At 41.3% G+C, this 26,455-nt stretch overlaps 2 protein-coding genes across 5 annotated transcripts in view; one reads left to right on the forward strand and one right to left on the reverse strand.

Annotated features, from left to right (window-relative positions):
• The window catches only part of LOC126237147 (uncharacterized), a 518,724-nt gene that overhangs the window by 377,505 nt on the left and 114,764 nt on the right, over positions 1-26,455 (reverse strand). The gene's annotated exons all lie outside the window — the stretch shown is intronic.
• The window catches only part of LOC126237148 (translation initiation factor IF-2-like), an 88,161-nt gene that overhangs the window by 43,192 nt on the left and 18,514 nt on the right, over positions 1-26,455 (forward strand). The window contains exon 2 of the mRNA XM_049946994.1: positions 21,777-21,954. Coding sequence (XP_049802951.1) covers positions 21,777-21,954 — 178 coding nt within the window. The remainder of the gene's footprint in view (positions 1-21,776; positions 21,955-26,455) is intronic.

Consider the following 26,455-nt stretch of genomic DNA (forward strand, 5'->3'; position numbering starts at 1 on the left):
AACAATCAGAGAGGGCTGTTCAGATTTTTCCTAGATCGTTTATGTGCATCAGGAACAGCAGATGGTCTCTAACATTTCCTGGACAACGCCAGATATTACTTCTGTTTTACTCGATGACTTTCCGTCAATTATTACGAAGTGTGATCTTTCTGACAGGAAATCACGAGCCTAGTCGCACAGCGGAGACGATGCTCCCCAGGCACGCAATTTGACTGGAAGTCATTTGTCAGGAACGATGCAAAAGTCTTCTAGAAACCAAGAAATATGGAATCCATTTGACATAAAATGCAGGGCAAAAGGTCGCTTTGTGTCTTCTTCTTGAATGAAAACGTTACGGAGACCTCGAAGGCAGGACACAATCACTGGCCTTAACGCGGAGAAATGGAGCGCCTGCTGTCCAAATTACCGGCTATGCGAACCACAGATGATCCATGTTGTGCACCTCATAGCACACCACACCATCACGTCAGGTGCCGCACCCGCACGACAAATGACGAAAGTAGTCTGGCAACGTTCATTCTCCTTGGAGCCGCCTCAAAAGGGTACATCCATAGTGATGCTGAAACCGGACTCTAACAGACGACTTCTATTTCCCGAGTTATCGCTGGGCGCACCACTGTCGTTGGGCATACCACTGCCGGTGTACCACTGCTGCCACGTAAAGTGAAGCCATAACTGTGATTCCCGTGCAGACAGCCCGCGGTTTTTTTTTCTTTTTTTAATGTCCTCGCATACAAGCCCATCCCACATATCATGGTAAATGACGTGGCTAGGCGTACCTACCCGGCGGACCAAATAATATGCATGGGCTGGGGGAAGCTAATTGTATGGGGCCGTTATAAACCAGCAAGTCGTTGATTATAGCCATCCAGAACCCACTAATTCTACACTCCTGGAAATGGAAAAAAGAACACATTGACACCGGTGTGTCAGACCCACCATACTTGCTCCGGACACTGCGAGAGGGCTGTACAAGCAATGATCACACGCACGGCACAGCGGACACACCAGGAACCGCGGTGTTGGCCGTCGAATGGCGCTAGCTGCGCAGCATTTGTGCACCGCCGCCGTCAGTGTCAGCCAGTTTGCCGTGGCATACGGAGCTCCATCGCAGTCTTTAACACTGGTAGCATGCTGCGACAGCGTGGACGTGAACCGTATGTGCAGTTGACGGACTTTGAGCGAGGGCGTATAGTGGGCATGCGGGAGGCCGGGTGGACGTACCGCCGAATTGCTCAACACGTGGGGCGTGAGGTCTCCACAGTACATCGATGTTGTCGCCAGTGGTCGGCGGAAGGTGCACGTGCCCGTCGACCTGGGACCGGACCGCAGCGACGCACGGATGCACGCCAAGACCGTAGGATCCTACGCAGTGCCGTAGGGGACCGCACCGCCACTTCCCAGCAAATTAGGGACACTGTTGCTCCTGGGGTATCGGCGAGGACCATTCGCAACCGTCTCCATGAAGCTGGGCTACGGTCCCGCACACCGTTAGGCCGTCTTCCGCTCACGCCCCAACATCGTGCAGCCCGCCTCCAGTGGTGTCGCGACAGGCGTGAATGGAGGGACGAATGGAGACGTGTCGTCTTCAGCGATGAGAGTCGCTTCTGCCTTGGTGCCAATGATGGTCGTATGCGTGTTTGGCGCCGTGCAGGTGAGCGCCACAATATCAGGACTGCATACGACCGAGGCACACAGGGCCAACACCCGGCATCATGGTGTGGGGAGCGATCTCCTACACTGGCCGTACACCACTGGTGATCGTCGAGGGGACACTGAATAGTGCACGGTACATCCAAACCGTCATCGAACCCATCGTTCTACCATTCCTAGACCGGCAAGGGAACTTGCTGTTCCAACAGGACAATGCACGTCCGCATGTATCCCGTGCCACCCAACGTGCTCTAGAAGGTGTAAGTCAACTACCCTGGCCAACAAGATCTCCGGATCTGTCCCCCATTGAGCATGTTTGGGACTGGATGAAGCGTCGTCTCACGCGGTCTGCACGTCCAGCACGAACGCTGGTCCAACTGAGGCGCCAGGTGGAAATGGCATGGCAAGCCGTTCCACAGGACTACATCCAGCATCTCTACGATCGTCTCCATGGGAGAATAGCAGCCTGCATTGCTGCGAAAGGTGGATATACACTGTACTAGTGCCGACATTGTGCATGCTCTGTTGCCTGTGTCTATGTGCCTGTGGTTCTGTCAGTGTGATCATGTGATGTATCTGACCCCAGGAATGTGTCAATAAAGTTTACCCTTCCTGGGACAATGAATTCACGGTGTTCTTATTTCAATTTCCGGGAGTGTATATGCCTTTGACAGTCGTGGTATCCCGACCAAGGCGAGAAGCAACATCGTTAAAACGATAAACCGCAGTCTCGATAGGTCACGACACTGCCGCTGCTGTCTAATACTGATAGTAGTGGCAGACATGTCTCCTAGTTACAAGGAATATGCAACCAATATTCAAATGCAATTTCTGAATGAGTAGCCAGCTGGGTGATATTTCCTTATATATAGAATGTAGATAGCGCAACGCCTACCTACTTTGTTCGATTATGCTGAAATGTGCAACATTTGATAAAGGATATCTTGTTATACACCATAAGCTGCACTTCAAATTTGAATTTCCAAGCATGTAGTACACTTCAAACCAATATAATGTTTGTAGCATCCCTCCTTCTGATGTTAAAATTTTAATAGCCTGTAGTGTAGATTCTATGGTTTGCAGCTCAACGTTTTGTCGAATCGGAGTCAACACAGTCTCCAAACCTATAAATCTCATATTCACAGCATCTCGTTAATACTGTCTCTTTCTACGACCACTCACAGTATCTCATCAAAAGTTTAACAAGTTGTCGTTGGAGGCACTGAAAAACAAATAAATAAATAAATAAAAGGAACATTAGACATTGTCCTACACTGAGAACTATATGGATTTTAGTCCATTCAAACTGTGTCCTTACCTCCTCACAGACTGTTGACACATACACGACAGTCACTTGATTTCAGCCAATGCACGTTTTTACGAGTGGAAAAAAGGAAACTAATATATATATGGCACCTATTAAACGATGGGCGACTGTCCCAAAGAAAGTGTGACCCTACGTCATAAGAAATTCCTAAATGGAGGTGAGTCAGGACAACTATGTAAATAGACGGAAAAACAACGTGTGAATTCCTGGACTACTTGGCAGTTCCCGATTCAACAATTAAATGAAGATACATCAGCATCGTGACACCTACATCAAGTAACTGAACCCACAGAAGAAAGAAAGGTTAGGGTTTAACGTCAGGTCGATGACGAGGTCTTTAGACATCGACAGCAATTTAGGATTTTAAAAAGACAGGCCAGAAAATTAATCACGTCTTTTTCGAAGGGCATTCATCCAGCGTTATTTCATAAAAACAAAAAAGCCTACTTCAGGAACAGGAAGGCCAGACGGGTATTTGAACCTAAATCCTCCAGAATGCGATTGCGCAACATCGGCCAGTTTCAATTTCTTGTACTAAAAGTGACTATATCTGAGCAAATTTCATGCTACTGTTGAGGTTAACCAAGGAAAAATCTTGTTCTTCAATAAAATTGAATTTACATTTCTTTTGTCACAACAGGTGCCCGGATTTCAAAAATAGTTCCATGTGGACTTCCAATGTAACACTAAAATCACTCAAGTTGCATTAGGAGTAAAGATGTCTTCAATGTAGAAGCCTATTTGGATTGTTTGAAGTTCGCCACGAGCTGGTAAACACGCTACTGACATGCAATAATTTTGAAGAAGTGACGCAACGAGACTTAAGTAGGGAAGAGAACAAAATAGCATTCTTACCCATTCAATAATTCTTTCGAAAGTATTAGGGGGGGAAAAAGTTACAGCATTCAAAATATGTAAATTAAGGTTATAGGGGTTTTATTTACAATAACCTAGGAACGGTGTCTTTCGAAATGACTACCATCAAAGGACCAATCAACTTCTTAACGGAGCTTTCAACATCTAAGGAAAATGTGACATCGAGTCTACATTTCTTAGCAAACATATAAAAACAGTAAACAAGCACTTTGACAAGCTTCGCTAGCGCGAGAGGTTAACAAAAGCATACGCTGGATTTAGGACGCCACACTTTTACCAAATGATTGACAATTTATTCACAGCTAGCTGTTACCTGTGGCTGCGCTCGCATATCAGTAGTTTTGTTATGGTGAGTGAATAAGCTATTGTACACGCAATAATGTCAGCTGTCCTGACATATCCGCGTGTTCCAGTAAGCATACCTATTGATTCTACGCGCAACTCGCCGAAGTGGCGTAAAATCAAAAAAATTGCACCCGGCGAACGGTCTACCCGACTGGAGGTTCTAATCACACAACCTATTGATGTCCTCTTACACCTCCGAGTGTCTTGATTTCAATAATACATTTAATTTCTTCTACTTATTTAGCTCTTTTTTCTTGAACCTTTAATACTGAGCCACAGCTTTATGACCAACTGGTTAATGGCGTGTTAATCCGCATCTGGAACGCTATACTGCAGCGATTCTGCCCGGCGTGGATTCGACAAGTCATTGGTAGATTTCTGGAGATAAACGGTACCAGATTCTATGCACAGATTAAGCAATTCCGGTAAATTACGGGCTGGAGGTTTGTGGGCCTGGAACTAGCGGCTGATAGCGTCCTTGTGTGTTTCATCGGAATCAGATCAGGCGAATTTGGCGGCTAAGACATCAACGTGAGTTCATCATCATGCTCCTCAAACCACAGTAGCTCTATCCAGGCCTTCTAACGGATATTTATGTTACTGGAAGATGCCATCACCGCCGAGGAGGACATCGAACATGAAATAATGTAGGTGGCCCGTAACAATGTTCACGGAGTTCACAGCTTTGATGGTGCCTGCGGTTATTTCCAAGGTTCCGTGGAAGCCCAGGTGAATGTCCTTCATAGCATAACACAAACCCCATCGTCCGGCGGCCGAAGCATGGTGCACGTTTCGAGCAGTTGTTTGTCTGGATGACAACTTACCTGGATACGACCATCGACCTAACGTTAACTAGAAACGTCATTCACTCGACCGGGCATCACGTTCCAACTAATCCACGGTCCAATTTCGATGATCCCGTCACCGCTGCAATCAGAATTGACGACGTCGTTGCGTCAATATGCGAACACTTAAGGCTAATCTACTGCGGAGCCCCAATGTTCAGCAACGTGCGCTGAACCGTGAGGTCCGAAACTCCAGCGTCTTCACCAGCACTGCATTCTACCATCATCAGATCTGCCACAGACCGTCGCATATCCTTTTTTTACAGAGTGGGCTAGCTTCTAACCTCCACGTTTGTGATGATGCGTAGACGTCCATCTTCTTGTTGCCTATTCGTGGTTTCACCGTCCTTCAACCACTTTTCATAGAGCCTCACGGTAGCCGCCGACCAGCTTCGCCGTTTCGAAGAAACTCTTTCCCATGTGACGGGCCATAACAATCTTTCCTTTGTCAAAGTCACTTATGTGTGTGGATTTCACCATTTGTACCTCGCATCGTCTCTAGAATGATTCCCCTTTCGTTTCTGATCCACTTACATATTTTCCGTCCTGCGGCACGTGTCAGCAATGCCATCAGTCGGTATTCAGTCTCGCGATGGATAGTGGTCATAAGGTTCTGGCACATCAGCATATGACTCACAGACGCTACTGTTTAGTTCGTTTCCGGCTCAAGAAATCTCTCTCGTTCCGTCATGAAGTAACTGTAGCTTTACGTACCGTAATACTGTACCTTAATAAACATTTTCTACATATTCGACAGTAATTCATATATTACCTCATTGAAATAAATAATAAATAAATTATTTGCTACTCCCACATTTTGTGTGACTCCTTGTGAAACAATGTTAACCTTTCACTAAGCACTAGAGATGTATGGAAAACAGCTCCTTCTGAAGTGTTTTTACGCTTCGCTTACTGTAAAAGTTCTGAATAGAGTATTGTAAGTTTCCAGTCTTGATTATAAAGATTACAGTACACAAACAGTTTAGATGTCGGTTTGTTTGCTCTTACATCTTTTATATTTTTAGCTATTCTCCGTTCGACACAGATATCGGCAGAGGGAAAGCTCTAGTTTGAAGGAAAAACCTATAAACAGTCGTAATAGCAGTTTTGGATAAAAACCAATAAGATTAACGAAGACTTCTCCGCTCGCAAAATTGCTCAATACTTTGTCCATCACAAATAGCTTACGTTTTCACAATAAAACAGATGCTTTTATTAAAAGGAAAGAAAAGCAAGATGAGATTTTACTTCCTGTCGATGACGAGGTCACTAGAGATGGGAAAAAGTTCAGACTGGGGGAAGAATGGGGAAGGAAATCTATCATAACCGATGCATTAAGCGATTTCGAAAAACGCAGAAAACCTAAATCTGTATCACCGGGCGAACATCTGAACCGCCGTCGTGCAGTGCTGAGCAGTAACCACCGCCCGACCTCAATAGCTATAACATACGAATAAGAAAATTAATAAGACTCATCTCGTGATTGTTAAATAAATTTTGCAGTGTAAAGACTCAAGAAGGTGCTGTACAGTCAAGTAACACTACAAACTAGTCACTGGTGCCGAATGGTGAGAGACCCAAGTAGGCCTTTTATTGACATGGTGCCACTTAAAGACGTTGCTGCTGTCAGGCAGATACAGTCATCAAAACTGTGTAAATTTTCCGAGGAATCCATGTCGCCCGATGAAAAGTTTAGATACAGTCCTTAGGAGACTGAAATAACTTTAGACTTACACCTATTTTCACTTTCAGATATTTGTGAGTCAATCAGGCCACTACACAAAAACTTGCAATATGAAGAACGTGGGAAATGCCATTTAAGAACTCCTAGATATAATGGAAATTCTTACACATACTGCAGAATAAAATTCTGTTGTCAGTTGCATACTTATTTTTATTTCGCTTTACTGGCTTCGACAGATTAATCTGTATCTTCAGAAGCTTAATACTGGTTTAACAGGTGTCAATACCTGCTTCATGGAAGCATAATGCAATGACATGTCCAGAAATGTATAATTATAGGCGATAATTATAAACACAGACCGATAATTTACAGAAAATTTATCACATATACATACATGTGATACATTTAACTGTAAATTGTCAACCTATAGTTATAATTATCACATACAACACGTACATTTTTGCAAATTTCATGGCATTACATTCCTGTGGAGAAGATATTGACATCTGCTAAACCAATATCAAGCTTCTGAAGATGACAGATTAATCTGTCGAAACCAGCAAAGCGAAATAATAACAAACTCACGACTGAATTCTACTCTTGACGCATATACCATACTACAATCACTGAGAAAATGAACGCTATGAATTAAATCGCAAATTCTTATGTACGACCAGCAAAGCTAGATGATGATTAACTGACGACTGAATTTTACTCTGACTCATATATAATACTACAGTCGCCGAGAAATGACAGCTATGAATAAAATCGCAAATTCTTATGCACGACTGATTTCAGAATGATTGACAGTCGTTTACTGAATATAACTCCTTAATACGTAGCTTTTATCCTAACTTCTTCTCCGTGTTGATCCTGTTTAATACAGGTACTGTACTCAATATTTGGCAACTTAACTTCGAGGGCGGATGTCCTTCCTGTCGCCGTAGTCTTTAGTTGCGTCGCCTGTGCAACCTTTCTATGAACCGTGTAAACTTTGTTCTGTGTGTGATCGTATTTTAATTTTGTAGATCGTATTTTCTGAGGCGGAAAAGGGGGACCGGCCCAGCATTTGCCTAAACGAGCATGGGAAACTGCCTACCCCCCCCCCCCTCCCCCCACTGGCAAGGAAAGGACAGCGGTCACGACCGTTATAATCCGCCGCGCGGATTCGATCCGAATCTGAAACACCTTCCAGTCTCGCAAACTGGGCGCTGCTTGTTATTCTATACGAGCAGGTCGTAGCTTTCATCCTGACGTATTAACTTGTCCCATTTTAAGTAAATTTCCGACTTGTTTTGAAAAAATGAAAAAAAAAACGCAACACTACGCGTAGATTTGGCCGTGGGAACCAGGAATGGAGCCTTGCTCTCCTTCGAGCAGTTATATATATATTTTTTTCTCTCGTTCAAATCCTTGGCTCGGAACTACCGATACGATATGTGAAGGCAACCAACTTACAGACAAAACTGCGTGACCGATACCAGATAATGCATTTGTTGGTCTACTAAGTTGGAAAGCCAGTTATTACCTTCCAGCGACCCCTATGTGGCAACAATGACAGCCAACATTACATACGTTATCAATAACTTCGTAAAGCAACGGGAAGTAACAGTCAAAACGTCGGCGTTCACATTACACTTGTTGACTTAATCGCAAGCAATCTAGGATGAATTCGAAATATGTTCCCACTGCGGAAAAGCATCGCAGTTTAGCAAAACGTAGCTCTCTGGAGCATCGATTCAATCCATATACTCTTTTCTTTCTTTTCTTTTTTTTTTAAAAAAAGTCATTATGGCCAACTACTTCTAAATGTACATTCTGGTCATCTGCGATCAGACAACATGATCATTTGGTTGCAGACTAAGACAGTATCTAAAGCGAGGAAAGAACAGGGATCTGGAACTGTGTGAATCACCACCACCACCACCACCACCACCACTACTACTACTACTATTTTTTGCTGGCGAACACAATTCCACTCACATGAAACAAACGTAAGCGCCTGTCTGCTATATTCAAACTCATATAGTGAAGTTCAGTAGTGGATATATCAATGTTAACATAGGTAATCTGAGCTATGGTTCTCTTACAGTTGTTGCATCTGACATGAAGTTGTAATTACTCCGTAGTCAGGTAAAAGTTATATTTAGTATAAGGCACTAGGATTTGGGGTCATATGTCGCAGCTAATAATGCATCACTTTTCAACAAATGTGCATAATTAATAAAACGTACGGGAAGCGGTCCTCAAAGTAGAAGTTGCCATAAGTTCAAATGGCTCTAAGCACTATGGGACTTAACATCTGAGGTCATCAGTCCCCTAGACTTAGAACCTAACTAACCTAAGGACATCGCACACATCCATGCCCGAGGCTGGATTCGAACCTGCGACCGTAGCGATCGTGCGGTTCCGGACTGAAGTGCCTAGAACCGCTCGGCCAGGTGGCATAAGTAGAACAAATTAAACAGCAATTTAATTTCAGGCAAATTAATAACAGTCGAATATAATTGCGGAGAACTTATGTCGCAACCACCACTTCAATGGTTTTGCAGTGAATTCTGATTGTGCCGTACACGTTTACGAGGTTAAAGGGTAAGATTATAAACTTTTGTGTGCGTCTGCAAGTGTGTGAGCCGAACGCAAAACATTAAACGTAAATGAACCATAGGATAATAAGCGGGGGTCTATAATTAATGAGCTGAAGAGGTACGCCGTATAAATGTAATTCACTCATGTTGTCTTCATGCTAACACTAGCCTCTGCGATGTAACAACACAGTTCTGTACTTGGCTGACGTAATCAGTTCACACACACACACACACACACACACACACACACATGCACACGCGCGCGCGCGCGCGTGATGGAGGGTGAGGTGAAGAGTGGAGAGAGGGGGGAGGGAGGGAGAGAGGGAGAGGGAGAGAGGGGGAGAGAGGCTTTTCGCCCACGGCGGTTCTTTGTGTTATTTACGGCTTTAATGGTGTCGTTACTATTACGGAGTCGCCACATTTTCTATTCTCGTTTTGTATACTCATGAGATTCAGATCAGTCTGCTCCGTTAATTGCCCCTTTAAGAACGCTCCTGCTGACCTTCCCAACCGTTCAGATCGTAAATTAAAACCAAATGACTTCAGCTACACGCAACAACTGTTCGGGGACCACTAAGCAGGAAGGGTAGAGAGCGACCAGGAAGACCAGTAAATGACCGGCCGCCCCTCATGAGACCATCTGGTGGTCCAGCTGACCAGTCACACAGTTCGTAAACGCATGAACCTGTTGAGCTGGTTCAGTTTTTACTTGGGCGCTCACCTCGCAATGGAATGAAATGTATTCGGCGCTAGGATATTACAGACTGATCTCTGATTTTCCCACGGTTGAATTTTACTTCCACACAAAGTTGCTCCAGACGTACGGACAGGAAAAATTTCATCTCACTGCTACGACTTTCATTTCAGGGTACTGACCGGCTTCGTCTGTTCAGCTAACAGTTCTGCTCAGTTCCGACTAGTCTTGGCCGTCAGGATGCACATTATCTCTTTATTTAGATCAAATTAACAATGTAAAAAGATAAACGTCGCACCTGAGAATCGGCAGCCCAGCTGCGTCGGTGAACGGCCGACATGGGAAGTGTAAGAACGTAGTAGTGTACCACTTACTCAACTGCCGCGTTGACACACAGTTCCGTGGCAGCACTTTCCATTTCATTCACACGGAAATGCCACGTTGTGACATCCTCCGTAACGCGTGGAATATAAACAAGATTAGTTACTTCTTTCTCTACGTCACTGGAAAACATGTAACATTCGGCAACTATAAAAGATCACTGGCAGCACGGGCATACTGTTAAACGTATCTCCGACATTAGACAGTAGGAATACCGTTTTAGGTGTCTCGTAAAGAGGTTCTTACTACACGTTCAGAAACGGAACGTAATACATCTTTTTCACCACTAGTTCACATACAAGAAGTGCAGAGCTCGACAGTGGACAACCGAATGGTCTTCACTGAATTGAATTTTCATGATAGATTTAGGCTGGTGAATGTGGTAGTTCTGCTTGAGCAGGTTGTAACAATACTCAGAACAGTTATCCACAAGACTGCCATAAATCATCATTTCGGCATCAAAATCCTAGACATAAAACCTACAGTAGCATTTTATTGGTGATCTGTTTTTCGCAGAAAGGGTGCTATAAGCTGCCCAAGCAGGACAGATACAACAGAGTATTAAAAGCTTGTTCCAACATATCAATAAAATTCTCAGCCACATATGTATTAGCTCACTGAAACAGGGCATTATTTCCAGATAGACTGAAATACACTGTTGTTAAACCATTGCTTAAAAAAGGGGATAGGTTGGATGCTAACAACTAGTGCCCAATCTCACTTCGGACAGCTTTATCCAAAATTCTTGAAAAAGTAATGTATTCAAGAGCAGCATCACACATTTGTAAAAATGAATTACTAGTAATGACATTGTGAGATCTCTCAAAGGCTTTTGACTGTGTAAATCACGAAATTATTCTAGATAAGCTTAAGTATTGTGGAATGAGTGGGACAGTGTGCAAATGGTTCAATTCATATTTAACTGGAAGAATGCAGACGGGTAAAATTAACAGTATCAGAATAATAGCTGGAGCCAACCCAAAATCACCTTGCAGACATTTATTTAAGGAACTGGCGATATTCACAGTACCTTCGCAATACATATATTCACTTATGAAAATTGTTATTAATAACCCATCACAATTCAAAAATAATAGCGAACTGCACAGCTACAACACTAGAAGAAAGAATGATTTTCACTATTCTTGATTAAATCTGATTTTGGCACAGAAAGGGATGAATTGTGCTTCCACAAAAATCTTTGGTCATTTGCCAAATAGCATTAAAAGTCTGACAGTTAGCCAACCAACAATTAAAAATATATTAAAAGAATTTCTGAATGACAACTCCTTCTATTCAATAGATGTATTTTTAGATATGAAGTAGTACATATTACACTGTGTAATGAAAACTTATGTTAAACTGACACTTTCCACATCATTATGAAATGTCGCATTCAGGATCTGTGGAAGAAGTATTAACGTAATGTAAGAAGAACTGCAACAGATTATAAACTGAGAAAATTTCCTCCAGGTGTCTCCATACAAAAATACGTCATCACTGGGGGGGAAAGCAGAAAGAAAATAAAAGTTTAGCAGATTCATCCAGTGTCTTGGATATATGGGATCATTCACAGTGGCATATATAAAACGTGCCTGTCAACTACTACCTTTAGTTAAAGCATGATAAAATGTCTGCTATTTCTATGTTGACTTTTTTCTTCAGCGGACAGTCATTTCTGGAATCCTCCTTGGTATTCACATATATTTACTACGGCCAATGGCTGAATTCTGCCCAGAGAACAGTTTGTTAAGATCTTGTACAGACATTTAGATCAGTTCTACAAAAGTTATTACAATACATTTTATAATTCTTTTGGTGAATTGTGAAGATCATGGTCTCCGAGCTGAGAGAGGGCGCAGCAGCACCACTTGTGTGATAAACTGTAAATTAATTTAGTCTTTGTTTTTTGTTCACATGCTTCTGCAAAGAAGTGAACTGTACATGTGTATTTTACTGTGTAGACTAATGGTTAGAAAATTAAACGTAGTTTTTGTTTTTGCGTAAGTCTTGTGAATATCCGTGTGTAGGGCAGCTTCCTAGTATAAATTTTCCATGTAGAGAAATTTATTTCTGTTTAATAGCTTGTGGTCTCAGAGTTCCGTGAAAAGTCTGCACACTAACTTTTAGGGTTACTTTATTCTTTTCTGGTATATTCTCAAACTCAGTAGCTCTGGTGCCACTGGAATCCCCTCGTGGTCCGGACGTCGCTGCGGCTTCTGATACGCAATATCTGACCAGTCCGTCCTCATTCCAGAGTGGGTGGCAGACAGTGGTGGGTTCGTGTGTCACTGGACAGAGGGCGAAAGAGGGAGCAGGCTGTGTGGCTGGCTCTCTACGTCTTAGCAACAGGTACGAGGTGCTTCCCAGTGTTGTTGATAACTCTGAGCCAGCTCAGGATGCCTCTCCTGTTGGGGTCGATTTTCTTGCCCAGTCCCGACAAGTACAGAGGGTGGGTATGCTAGTCACTGGGAGCCCCAATGTTAGGCGGGTGATGGAGCCCCTCAGGGAGATAGCAGGCAAGGCGGGAAAGTATTCCAGTGTGCATTCAGTATGCTTGCTGGGAGGTCTCATCCGTGATGTAGAGGAGTCCCGGACAATGGCTATCAAGCACACTGGGTGCAACCAGCAGCATGTAGTGGCACACGTCGGCACAAATGACACCTGCTGCTTGGGTTCGGAGGCCATCCTCGGCCCCTTTCGGTAGCTGGCTGATTTGGTGAAGGCAACTAGCAACACACACGGAGTGCAGGCTAAGCTGTCTATTTGTAGCATCGTACCCAGGATTGATCGTGGTCCTCTGGTTTGGTGCAGAGTGGAAGGTCTAAACCAAAGGCTCAGACAGCTCTGTGACAGTATCTGATGTTAATTTCTCGACCTCCGCTATTGGGAGCAGAATTGTAGGATTCCCCTTAATAGGTCAGGCGTGCACTAAATGCAGGAAGTGGCTAATAGAATAGCGGAGTACATGTGGCGTGCACATGGGGCTTTTTTAGGTTAGAGGACCCCTCCCTTGGGAGCAAACACGATTTGCCTGTTATATCAGCCACAGCAACCTCAGAGAATCTGGGTCCTGGCAGATCAGAGACAGAAAAGATTAATATGATTTTAGTAAACTGCAGGAGCATCCAAGGAAAGGTCCCAGAATTAGTATCGTTTATTGAAGGTTATAAGGCACAGATAATATTGGGAACAGAAAGCTGGTTGAAGCCAAACATCAATGACAACGAAATACTAAGTTCAGACTGGAATGTCTAGCGGCGTGTTTATTGCAGTAAAAAATTTGATAAAATCTAGCGTGGTTATCACGGATTCCGAATGTGAATTAATCTGGGTGAAACTAAATATTAAAGAACGGTCAAAAATGGTGATCGGATGCTTTTATAGACTGCCTGGGTCAGGATCTGTAGTTGTAGGGACGTCTTGTCCCAAAATTACCTCGAGCAGATAGCTAAAGTACCAACTCGTGAGGGTAACGTCTTAGACCTCCTGGCAACAAACAGACCTGAACTCATCGAATCAGTAAACGTGGAGGAAGGTATCAGTGACCATAAGGCTGTGACAGCATCTATGATGACTGGTCCTACAAGGAATCTTAAGAAAGGTACGAAGATATATTTGCTCAGCAAGGGTGACAGGATACAAATTTCAGAATATGTCTGCAGTCAGCATCAAATATTCGGTGATGAGGACGACAATGTGGAGAACAAATGGAAAAAATTCAGAAACATCATGTAATATGTCTTAAACAAGTAACTTCCGCGTAAGGTCATAAGGGATGGGAAAGACTCACCATGGTTTAATAGCCGAGTTAGAAAAGTGCTACGTAAATAAAGAGCACTTCATCTCAAATTCAAGAGAAGTGAAAGCCTAGCTGACAAACAAAATATGAACAAAGTGAAAATGAGCGTAAGGAGAGCAATGAGAGAAGCAAGAAGTGTTCAATGATTTTGAAAGTAAGACACTGTCAACTGGCCTGAGTAAAAACCTTAGAGATTTTGGTCGTATGTAAAATCAGTAAGTGGGTCAAAATCATCTACCCATTCTCTCAGCAACAACAACGCCACTCAAATGGAAGATAACAGACAGAAGGCCGAAATGCTCTCCTTCTAGCAGTAATTTATCGTAGATTGCTTGAGAAACGAAAGGTACATAATGACTGGAGAAAAGCGCATGTCATTCCCGATTTTAAGAAAGGTTGTAAGACGGATCCACACAATTATAGACCTATATTGTTGACGCCAATCTGTTGTAGAATTATGTTCAAGACTTATGACGTTCTTGGAAAATGAATAGCTCCTCTATAAATATCAACATGGATTCCGCAAACAGAGATCCTGGAAAACTCAGCTCACTCTGTTCCTCCATAAGAGCCACAGTGCAGTGAACAACAGTGATCAGGTTGATGCCGCGTTCCTTGATTTCAGTACGGCATTTGACACTGTCCCGCATTGCCGTTTAATTAAAAAAAAACGAGCTTACGGAGTATTGGGGCAGACATGCAATTGGATTAAAGACTTTCTTGCAGATAGAACTCAATACGTCGCCCTTAACGGAACTAAATTGACAGATGTAAAGGTAATATCCGGAGTACCACAGGGAAGTGTGATAGGAGCATTGCTGTTCACAATATATATAAATGATCTAGCAGAAAGTGTCAGATGCACTTTAAGGCTATAAGCAGATGATACCAAAGTATCAACGCCAGAAGATAGTTAGAATTTGCAGAAGAACCTGCAGAGAATTGATGAATGGTGCAGACTCTGGCAGTTGACCCTAAACATAAAGAAATGTAACATATTGTGCATACATAGGAAAAGAAATCCACTACTGTACAACTACACTATTGATGACAAACAGCTGGAGACAGCGTCTGCCGTAAAATATGTAGGCATAACTATCCAGAGTGACCTTAAGTGGAATGACCATATAAAACAGATAGTGGGAAAAGCAGATGCCAGACTCAGAGTCATTGGAAGAATCTTAAGGAAATGTAGCTCATCCACGAAAGAAGTGGCTTATATGGCACTTGTTTGCCCAATTCTTGAGTATTGTTCATTTATCTGGGATCCCTATCAGGTATAGGACTGATGGACAAGATAGAGAAGATCCAACGAAGAGTGGCGCGTTTTGTCAACGGTATCGTTTAGCTATGGAGATGCTAAACAAACTCCACTGGTAAACGTTACAAGAGAGACATTGTGCATCACGGGCAGATTTACTATTGAAATTTCGGTACAGCACTTTTCAGGAGAAGTCAGACAACTTATTACTCCCCCCACATACATCATGTGTATTGACCACGAGGAGAAAATCTGAGAAATTACAGCCAATACATAGGCTTACCGACTGAGAAATTACAGCCAATACAGAGGCATACCGACAATCATTCTTTCCACACACTATTCACGAGTGGAACAGGGTTGGAGAGATCAGATAGTGGTACCGAAGGTAACCTCCACCACACACCATTAGGTGGCTTGCAGAGTATGATGTAGATGTAATCTTTGTTTTTTGTCAGTAATGCAAATTACTTCAATGCACCTGTGCAGGTTCTTATGAAGTATTTCTCGTCCCTCTTATTCAATTTCCACCTATATTTAACCTCTCCTGGACTTTTTTCTTTAGCCTCATTATCTTTTTCTTAATTTTTTGCAGATAAAGTGGTGAGCAATCCTGCTCTGCTATAGCTGTAAATTCAAATGCAAACATCTTGTTATGGTATTCACAATTCAGCATACATGAGAAACACCTTTTTCCTCTTCCAGCTATATTATGTCCAACAGTCGAAACAAAATACTTCCATTACTAGCTTTAATATACACTGGTCTACTTCTCTATCTCTTCCTAAAGTATATATATTTTTTGTACATTTTCTTGGCATTGATACCTTATAATTCCTCAAAATCATCTCTGATTATGTTCTGAATTAACTTCTCTTAGGTCTTCTGAAAATCTATTGGGTTGCTTTGTGCATGCCTCAATTGTGGTAATATTTACCAATGTGACAGGAGCAGCACCAGCTGCTGCAAGTAGCCTGATACTAGTGAAGTGAGAATGGACCCTAAAATTACTTTATTCAAATTTTGTGTTGGCCTAAAGGAAATTTTTGTCTCTCAGCCCATTTTTCTTTGCTTCCTCACCTCTGTAAGTGCTTCTACACATTCCTCTCGAAACTAGTCATCTTCCCCATGTAACTTCCTTTGAGCACTCCATTTGCTGTTGTATTTCAGTCTATTTCCATTCTGGAGTCCTCTCAACATTTTCCCTCAACTGCTTGGCAGCTATTACTGCATGTTTTTGGAATGGTTCATTATTCACAGTGTCTAATTCATCAGCACACTATCATATTTCCTTCTGATTATTTCTGCCTCCCCCTTTCTGTTGTACCTAAACACACAAAAAAGTGGTTCCTGTCATATTTTGCACCTCTGGCTGTTTTTACATGAATCATACTTCACTCTGGTTTTGATAGTGGTATGGTCAATCTGTCTGCCTACTCTTCTGTCTATGGAAGTGTCACTGAAAGAAGATCCCTGTGAGTTGTAGAGGGCTTGGTGTAGCTGATCTGAGTGTCAACCTCAACCAATGTGATTTTGTATACATCTTTATAGCAGTACCTCTGTGCAGTAGCACTCTATTATAGTGATGCCCATGTTACTCTGTATGTGTCTTCATGTTACAAGCTCGTACAGTTAATATAATATGTTAGTAAGTTAACAAAACATCCAAGTAAAATTGTACAAATTTGATGCTAAATACAGATAAAACCATATAATATTAAAAAACACAACACACACACACACACACACACACACACACACACACACACACACACACACACACAGAGAGAGAGAGAGAGAGAGAGAGAGAGAGAGAGAGAGAATGGTCCAGAAAATCTATTATCTCTGCTTTCAGCTTCTCTTCTGTGGGAAATAAACTACTTGTAAGGAACTAATGTAGTCTCTTTGTTCAGCTGGTCAATCCACAGACTACAGACTGCTAACACCATTTGTTGTACTAACAGGATGCTTTTGATATAGATGCAATAATCCACCTTAAAACAACTACAGTGTGTATACGTGGATGAGAAAAAAAAATCCCAGAATTTTCCCGGATCTCCCGGTTAAAAATACACTTTCTCCCGGGTGAAAATACACTTTTTCCAGGTTAAGTGACAGTATACTTTCCCTCGGAACTGTAAAATTTATGAATCACTTGAATGGTTATAGTTTTATACAGCGGCTTATAATTTCCCGGCACTTTAGAAAGCAAAACGCAGCGGTAAAAAACATGTTTTGGAATGTTATTAGATTTGCAGCAACGTGTACACTACATATTTTCGTATTACGAAAGTATAAATTGGCGTTCCACCGAACACCGCATTTACTTTCCGAAGCATTGAAATCAAGATTGCGATGTGCTTTTGTAAGCCAGTCATAGCTCATGTCATACGATCTCGCCAGCCGATAACAGCGGATTTTCAGAGCATAGCACACGTGATGTAGTCAGCCAATAGCAACATAACTGTTAGGTAGTGCAATCACACAAGACTTTGAAGTGCCATAAAATTGAAACAATAGAGAGAGAATGCTAAAATTTTGTATGGTTAATTATCTGAATAGGGAATACAAATAAGCCAAATTTCATCCAAATGTGCAATGGTTGGCAAGATGGCCCAGATGACTTGAGGTAGAATGACCCTTATGCACATTAAGACATAGAGGGACCTAACATAACTTTTTTCACTTCTACATACAACTGTGGCTCGCAGGCCTCCTCTGCATCACAAGTCTCTCTTTTGCGCTCCAAATTACTGAGTAATGATAGTGAGGAAGAAAACCTTTGAAGATAGGATGTTTGTTAAAAGAAAAGAAAAAGCACTGACTCAGTAGGATGTGACTCAGACATGAAATCTGCTGCAGCTTAATTGAGCAATGTTTCTATTTTCTACATCCAGAATTGCACTCTCCAACCAACAATATGGAAAATACACTGTGGACTAATGTCATGCAATCAGTCTACTTTTGTTATATTCATGAACATTGCACAAATCTACGTATAGCTATTTAAAAAATTGCATGAAACGCAAATCATAATTATCAGATGGGAATTTGAATCCTGACCATCTCTAAGGTGTGTCCAGCTTGAAATAGACTGGTAGGAGCAATTTTGCACTAATAGAAGAGACCACTGTCAATACAAACTTCTATTTCACAGGGAATGAGGTTTCTTTTTTCATGATTAGATTGGATATCCGATTATGGCTTTCTTAGATGCCATGCATTTATGATCGGATTAGAGGAGGCTAAATCAGTTTGATCTCTCTGATTCTTGAGAGTGTGAAGACAGCAGTGTTGTGCCACACCTCTTGAGTGCACAAAAACACTGTCATGTGCCAGGGCTCTTCCACTTTTTTTTTACTTCGCTCAAGCAAAAACTAATGCCATAATGCAGCATACAGAAAGTGTCCCCAATAAGGGTTATAGCATACAAAACACACTAAGAGGTATCAATACACCTCTGTTTGCTGGGATGTCCGCATGTTATCAATTGAACACATTACGGATATGCAACAATCTGCCAAGTGCCACTGGATGGATGATCTACTCTTGTAAGTGCAGAAAGACTGATGGAAAGTGCCTCAGGCCACACCCTGTACTGCTTATAGTCTCTGATCATGCATCCCTCTGATCATTTAAATTTTCACATTTATGAAATCTAAGTATGGTCAGTGAAGTGCAGGCTCTACACCTACACAGTTACTCTGCAAATTACACTTAACCGCTTGGCAGAGTGTTCATCAAACCACCTTCACACACATTCTTTATTATTCCACTCTTGAAAAGCATGTGGAGAAAACACACAACTATATCTTTCTGTGCAACCTCTGATTTCCCTTATTTTCTTGTGATTACTGTTTCTCCCTGTAGGTAGGGGTCAACAAAATATTTTCACATTGGAGGAAAAATTGGTGACCGAAATTTCGTGAGAAGATCTCACCACAATGAAAAATGCCTTTATTTCAATGATTTCCACCCCAAATCCTTTACCCTGTCCGTGATACTTTCTCCCCTATTTCCCGATAATATAAAATGTGCTGTTGTCCTTTGAACGTTATCGATGTACTCCTTCAGTCCTATCTGTTAAGAATCCCACGCCAAGCAGCAGTACTCCAAAAGAGGACAGACAAGTGTAGTGTAGACAGTCTCTTTAGTACATTTGTTTCATGTTCTAAGTGTTCTGCTAATAAAATGAAATCTTCGGTTCGGCTTCTCCACAACTTTTTTGTGTGTGTTCTTTCCAATTTAAGTTGTTTGTACATGTAGTTCCTAGTTATTTAGTTGAATTTATGACATTTAGATTGGATTGATTTACTGTGTAACCGAAATTTAATGGATTCATTTTAGTACTCATGTGGATGACCTCACAGAAATTTAATGGATTCATTTTAGTACTCATGTGGATGACCTCACACATCTCATTATTTCAAGTAAATTGCCTTTTTTTGCACCCTACAGATATCTTATCTAAATCATTTCACAGTTGGTTTTGATCTTCTGATGATTTTACTAGATGATAAACAACAGCATTACCTGCAAACAACCTAAGGTGGCTGCTCCAAATGTCTCCTAAAACTTTTTCACGTTTAAGGAACAGCAGAGGGCCTAAAACACTACCTTGGGGAATGCCAGAATTCTGACCTCTCTGACAGGAAATCACACATCTAGTCGCATAACAGATGAAATTGATAAGCATGAAATTTGATTACAAGCACTTAGTGAGGTACGGTGTCAAAAGCCTTCTGCTAATCTAGAAATACGGACTCAATTTGAAATCCGTTGTCAACAGCACTCAACACTTCATGTGAAGAGCTAGTTGTGTTTCACAAGAATGATGTTTTCTAAATCCACGTTGACTATGTGTCAATAGACCACTCTCCTCGAGGTGATTCATAATGTTCACACATAATGTAGGTTTCAAAATCCAGCTGCATATTTACATTAATGATATGGGCCTGTAATTTAGTGGATTAATCCTATTGCCTTTCTTGAATACTGGTGTGACCTGTATACCTTCCAGTCTTTGGGTACGGATCTTTCATCAACTGAGCAGTTGTGTATGATTGTTAAGTATGGAACTATTGCATCTGTGAACTCTGAAAGGAATCTAATTGGTATACAGTCTAGGCCAGAAGACTTGCTTTAATTAAGTGATTCAAGTTGCTTCACTACTCTGAAGATATCTACTTCTAAGTTACTCAAATTGGTGGCTGTTCTTGATTTGAATTCTGAAATATTTACTTTGTCTTCTTTGTCTTCGGAAGGCTATGTTTAGTAACTCTGTCTTAGCAGTACTGTCATCAATAGTATTTCCATTGCTATCATGCAGAGAAGGTATTGACTGTATCTTACTGCTGGCATATTACACATCCAACCAGATTTTCTTTGAATTTTTTGCCAGGTTTAAAGAGAAAGTTTCATTGTGAAAACTATTACACGCCTCTCGCATTGGAGTCCATACTACATCGTGAGCTTCTGTAAAAGATCGCCAATCTTAGGGATTTTGAATTCGTTTAAATTTGGCATGCTTCTTTCATGGTTTCTGTGACAGTGTTCTGACCCATTTTGTGTACCATGGGGGATCAACACTTCAAATGGCTCTGAGCACTATGGGACTTAATTCCTGAGGTCATCAGTTCCCTAGAACTTAGAACTACTTAAACCTAACTAACCTAAGGACATCACATACATCCACGCCCGAGGCAGGATTCGAACCTGCGACCGTAGCGGCCGTGCGGTTCCAGACTGTAGCACCTAAAGCCTCTCAGCCACTCTGGCCGGCGGATCAACTCTGTCTTCTGTTAATTTATATGGTGTAAATCTCTCAACTAATGTCCAATACTATTTATTTGAATTCACGTCATATATGGTGTACACTTACATTGTTAATTTGGAAGAAGTGGAGATTGTCTCTCAGGAAGGCAAAAAGCAAATTTATATCTGCTTTTCAAATAGATATATTTTTATTTTTGGTGGATTTGGGAGTTAATAGTATTCAGTCTCACTAGAACAACCTTGTGTTCACCAATCCCTGTATGTTTTGATGGTTGTTATTAGCTCAGGATTATTTGCTGCTAAGAAGCTAAGTGTGTTGTTACAAATGTTTACCATTTGAGTGAGCTCATGAACTAATTGCTTGAAATAATTTTCAAAGAATGTGTTAAGCACAATTTTTTATGATGTTTTACGCATACCTCCTGATTTAAACATGTTTTTTCATCTACATGCCAAGGGTAAACTGAAGTCACCACCAATAAACGGCAATCAATGTATATCGTCAGTTGATTTTAGGAAATAAAATCTTAACATTATGTTTTCAGCATCCACGAACAGTACTCTCAACAGCAGTAGCAACAGCAGCAGCCCCGTCAGCAGTGGCCGGGTGCCCTCTAGTTCAGAACGGTTTCGGCGGCTCATCCCCTACATGACATACTACATCACGCAGCAGAGTGTGGCGGCAAGACCAGCTGCTGCACCCCTACCCATTGGCTTTTACAGGTAAACATGTCATCTCTTTAACTCTGGTGAATGCGTCTCAACGTTAGATGCAATTTCACCGCAAAATATCCTTCTCATGTCGGTGAGAGAGACATGCAATGTTTCATTTTGCAGAATAGTAGTTGGGTGTTCTATTCCACAAAGTCCCCTTCAGTTCTTGAATGAAAGATACGAAAATGTCTAAAATCACAGACATGCAGCAGATGACTATGCAGAATGACTAAGCTGCTTCTTCCTTGTTGTAAACTAAAGCAGAAGTTACCAGCAAATAACAAAAATGGATAATATGATACTGACAATCAATTTTACTAGTTAGTTAGTTCTCAATTACAATCTGTATTAATTTCATAAGCATGATAAAGTATTTGTGTGGGTTACTCTGTTCAAATACTTTTTCCAAAAATATTATCTTAAATTGATTGTTCATTTAGATAAATGGAATAGAGACAAGAAACCTTTTGCTTTTATAATTGGAGGGATTTATATCTTTACAGCACTGAAAAACATTGTTTCACATAGTGAATTTGTTAATCTGTGCACATTCCGATGAAACACTTTACATTAAGGTAGTTCGTTAACACAGGCATACAGCAAGAAACAAAGGTGTTAGTTTTCATCTGACATAACTCTGAAAGGAGAACTTCAATGCACCTAATTTTCTTTTCACTAAAATATTGTAATAGTTATATTCTTCACAAATACAAGAAAGGAAGGAACACTGCAGTTTAATGTCCCATGCATGACAAAGTCATTAGGGGCCGAGAAAAAATTTCGAATGTTGAATTAAAATATAGAAGAAATGCAGATGTGTTCATTTCAAAGGAATCATTTCAGCGCTCACCGTGAATGATATGGGGAAACTAACTACAAGAAATCTAAATCCGAATGGCCATATGGTGACAAAGCCACTCCACCACTAACATGAGTACAATGCCTGAAACTAAAATGTACATTTTTTGCTGTAACTATCATGTCTTCCTCTGTCACTAGAGAAGCACTTATGAAAAGTTCCCAGAGCATAAGTTTTTAATTCTGACATCCCATACCACAGCTTTAGTTTCCTGCGCCACAAAAAGGCAAGGCCTCAAGATTTTAATCCCACTATAGAATGTAGTTTTAATCTGTCAGGAAACAAGTCCATCACATCTGTCACCAATGTGATTCTGTGTCAGCTTAATTGAAATCCACTCAGAAAAAATTCTGCAGAAATTAAATATATCAATAATGTTTCAAAACATTAAGACAATGTTGACACCTAAAGCACTGAGTGGAAGCAGCCTATCACTGAACTCCACAAATAATAAAAAGAATTTTTTGGGGGGTCTTCATCTACCCAAAAACAAAGTCAACAGCATATGCTCATGATTTATGGAGAAATTTTTGGCCACCTTTGTGGGACTGCAACTAACTTGGAACACAAAAAATGTACATGCAACAGCTGTTATTTGTGTTAATGAAGAAGTGTTAACAGAGACACACACAATGACACAGTTTATACTAAATGACCATTGTAGACCACTTTTTTCCTTCTTTTTTTTCCCCATGGCAGGCAACAAGCAAGACATTACAGAAACTTAGTTCATGATGTTTTCAAGTTTCTAATGGTGTCAGTATCCTAGAGATCAGCAAACTCACCCTCTTTGGGAATTAGTTCACTAGTGATCATTCCTTTTTGGAAACTGTTCATGTTTACTCTTTCACCGTTCCTTCTTTATCTAATTGTGCACGGTATGTGGATTTTAGATAAATTTTCAGATAAACATCATGCATGCACAATTATTACTTCTGGGTGATAAATTCACTGAGTACCTAATTTAGACAGGTTGATTACTTTGATTTCCTTAGCCAAATGCTTTCTCAGAAAGCTTCACATTAGTCAACTGACATGATGAATGTGACCGCAAGACAGGTGCAGAGACGCCAGAACAAGCTTCATGGAAGTACGGGTCACAGAACCAGTTTGGACCCAACACTGGCCACCATAATCATCAATAACTTTCAAGGGAAGCTTCTATCACAGCAAGTACATCATCATCATTTTCAGTTCATGTACAGAAAACAATAATTACTTGTATGGGCATTACTTGCATGAAATAACAAGAAGTAAACTGCAATCTGTCAAACCAACATATTATTTACATAATCCAGTGTGTTAATTTACATGCATCGAAGTGCCACAATATGTACGTGAAAAGTAAGGACTTATCTGAAAAAAATCAAGACTACTGGCACAGGAGCTGAGATCATGCATACTAAAACTGGAAGCTTTGTATTAGCAACAGGGACAGCTATATACAATGAAGCACCAAAGAAACTGGTATACGCATGCATATTCAAATACAGAGATATGGAAACAGGCAGAATATGGCACTGCAGTCAGCAACGCCTATATAAGACAGTAAGTGTCTGGTGCAGTTGTCAGATTGGTTACTGCTGCTACAATGGCAGGTTATCAAGATTTAAGTGCGTTTGAACGTGGTGTCGACGCACGAACGATGGGATACAGCATCTCCAAGGTAGCGTTGAATAGGGGATTTTCCTTATGACCAGTTCATGAGTGTACCATGAACATCAGGAATCTGGTAAAACATCGTATCTCTGACATCACTGCAGCCAGAAAAACAACCTGCAAGAATGGGACCAAAGACGATTGAAGAGAACCATTCAATGGGACGGAAGTGCAACCCTTCCACAACTGCTGCAGATTTCAATGCTGGGCCATCAACAAGTGTCAGCGTGCAAACCATTCAAAGAAACATCATCGATAAGGGGTTTCGGAGCTGAAGGCCCACTTGTGTACCACTAATGAATTTTTACGCCTCATCTGGCCCCGTCAACACCGACATTGGACTGTTGATGACTGGAAAAATGTTGTCTGATTGGATGAGCCTGTTTCAAATTGGATAGAGCGGTTGAACATGCAAGGGTATGGAGACAACCTCATGAATCCATGGACCCTGTATGTCAGCAGGGGACTGTTCAAGCTGGTGGAGTCTCTTGAATGGTGTAGGGCGTGTACAGTTTGAGTGATATGAGACCCCAATACATCTAGATATGACACTTGACAGGTGACACGTATGTAAGCACCCTGTCTGATCACCTGCATCCATTCACGCCCATTGCGCATTCCGATGGACTTGGGCAATTCCAGCAGGAAAATGCGACACCCCACACGTTCAGAATTGCTACAGAGTGGCCGAGTTTAAGCACTTGCACTGGTCACCAAACTCCCAAGACATGAACATTATTGAGCGTATCTTGGATGCCTTGCAATATGCTGTTCAGAAGAGACCTCCACCCCCTTGAACTCTTATGGATTTATGGACAGCCCTGCAGGATTCATGGTGTCAATTCTCTCCAGCACTACTTCAGACATCAGTCGAGCCCATGCCCGTTGTGCTGCAGCACTTCTGCATGCTCATGGGGACCCAACACAGTACTAGGCAGGTATACCAGTTTCTTTGGCTCTTCAGTGTAAATAGACTGGAAGATCGTGGGAACTTCGTAAGGGGGGGGGGGGGGAGGGAGGAGAATGATCTTCCCTCCCGAAAAGCTTAATGACGTAACACACATCACTGCTTTAATGATCTTAACAATCGGAAAAAAATACCTAGTTTTTGATCAGTCATCAGCCCCAAGGTTCATGCTTCTGAGCAAACACAGTCAGCCATTAACAGATGAGAGTGAAATGAATATTAAATTCTACAGTTTACTAATCACATATTAACACACTTTAAATATAAATTTTACACACGCGCACACACACACACACACACACACACACACACACACACACACACACACAAACATTTCAAAATAAAATAAAAAGTTCACAGCTGGCTCAATGCTGATTATTTTATACACACTTCACTTCAGTCATTTAACTTACTATGGATAATTTTATTACAAAGTTGTCCATGAAACTCACTGTCTGTTTTTTTCGTTAGAGTGACTTTTCGAGATGTGGGTGTTTGATTGAAGACATTTTGGAAAAACATACCTTTTATTTTCTTTGCAAGCATAATATGAATGATATGATTACACTGATAGTTTTTAAATTAACTGCAAATTCTCTTCTTGAAGAATCATCTCATGGGGTACCTTTCCGTGCTCTAAGGGGATCCATCACACAAGGTTGATGGCGAAAGCCATATACAGTATATATTGAAAAAGTTCATGTTCCGCGATGAAGTTGAATTACAATGAAATGAAAAGAGAGCACAATTTGTTCTATTTTTATTTTCCTTGCCCTCATGTAAGATAAATCATGATCTGCCACTTCGGTAAAACAATCGTGAAGCAGAACCAACAGAGGAAAATATATAAGGATTAAAGTAGGAACTGATCACAAATCCCAAAAATTATGACTAATGGAATTGAAGACATTGTTTCTAAAAAATGAGAGTATCTTTACACAGATTTGATTTGTGTGACAAGTTTCTTAAAACAGATTCTATTAGGTACAAAAATGAAGAAGTCAGCAACATTCTAAACCCAGCTG

The sequence above is a fragment of the Schistocerca nitens genome, chromosome 2 (assembly GCF_023898315.1).
Source record: "Schistocerca nitens isolate TAMUIC-IGC-003100 chromosome 2, iqSchNite1.1, whole genome shotgun sequence".
NCBI lineage: Eukaryota > Metazoa > Arthropoda > Insecta > Orthoptera > Acrididae > Schistocerca > Schistocerca nitens.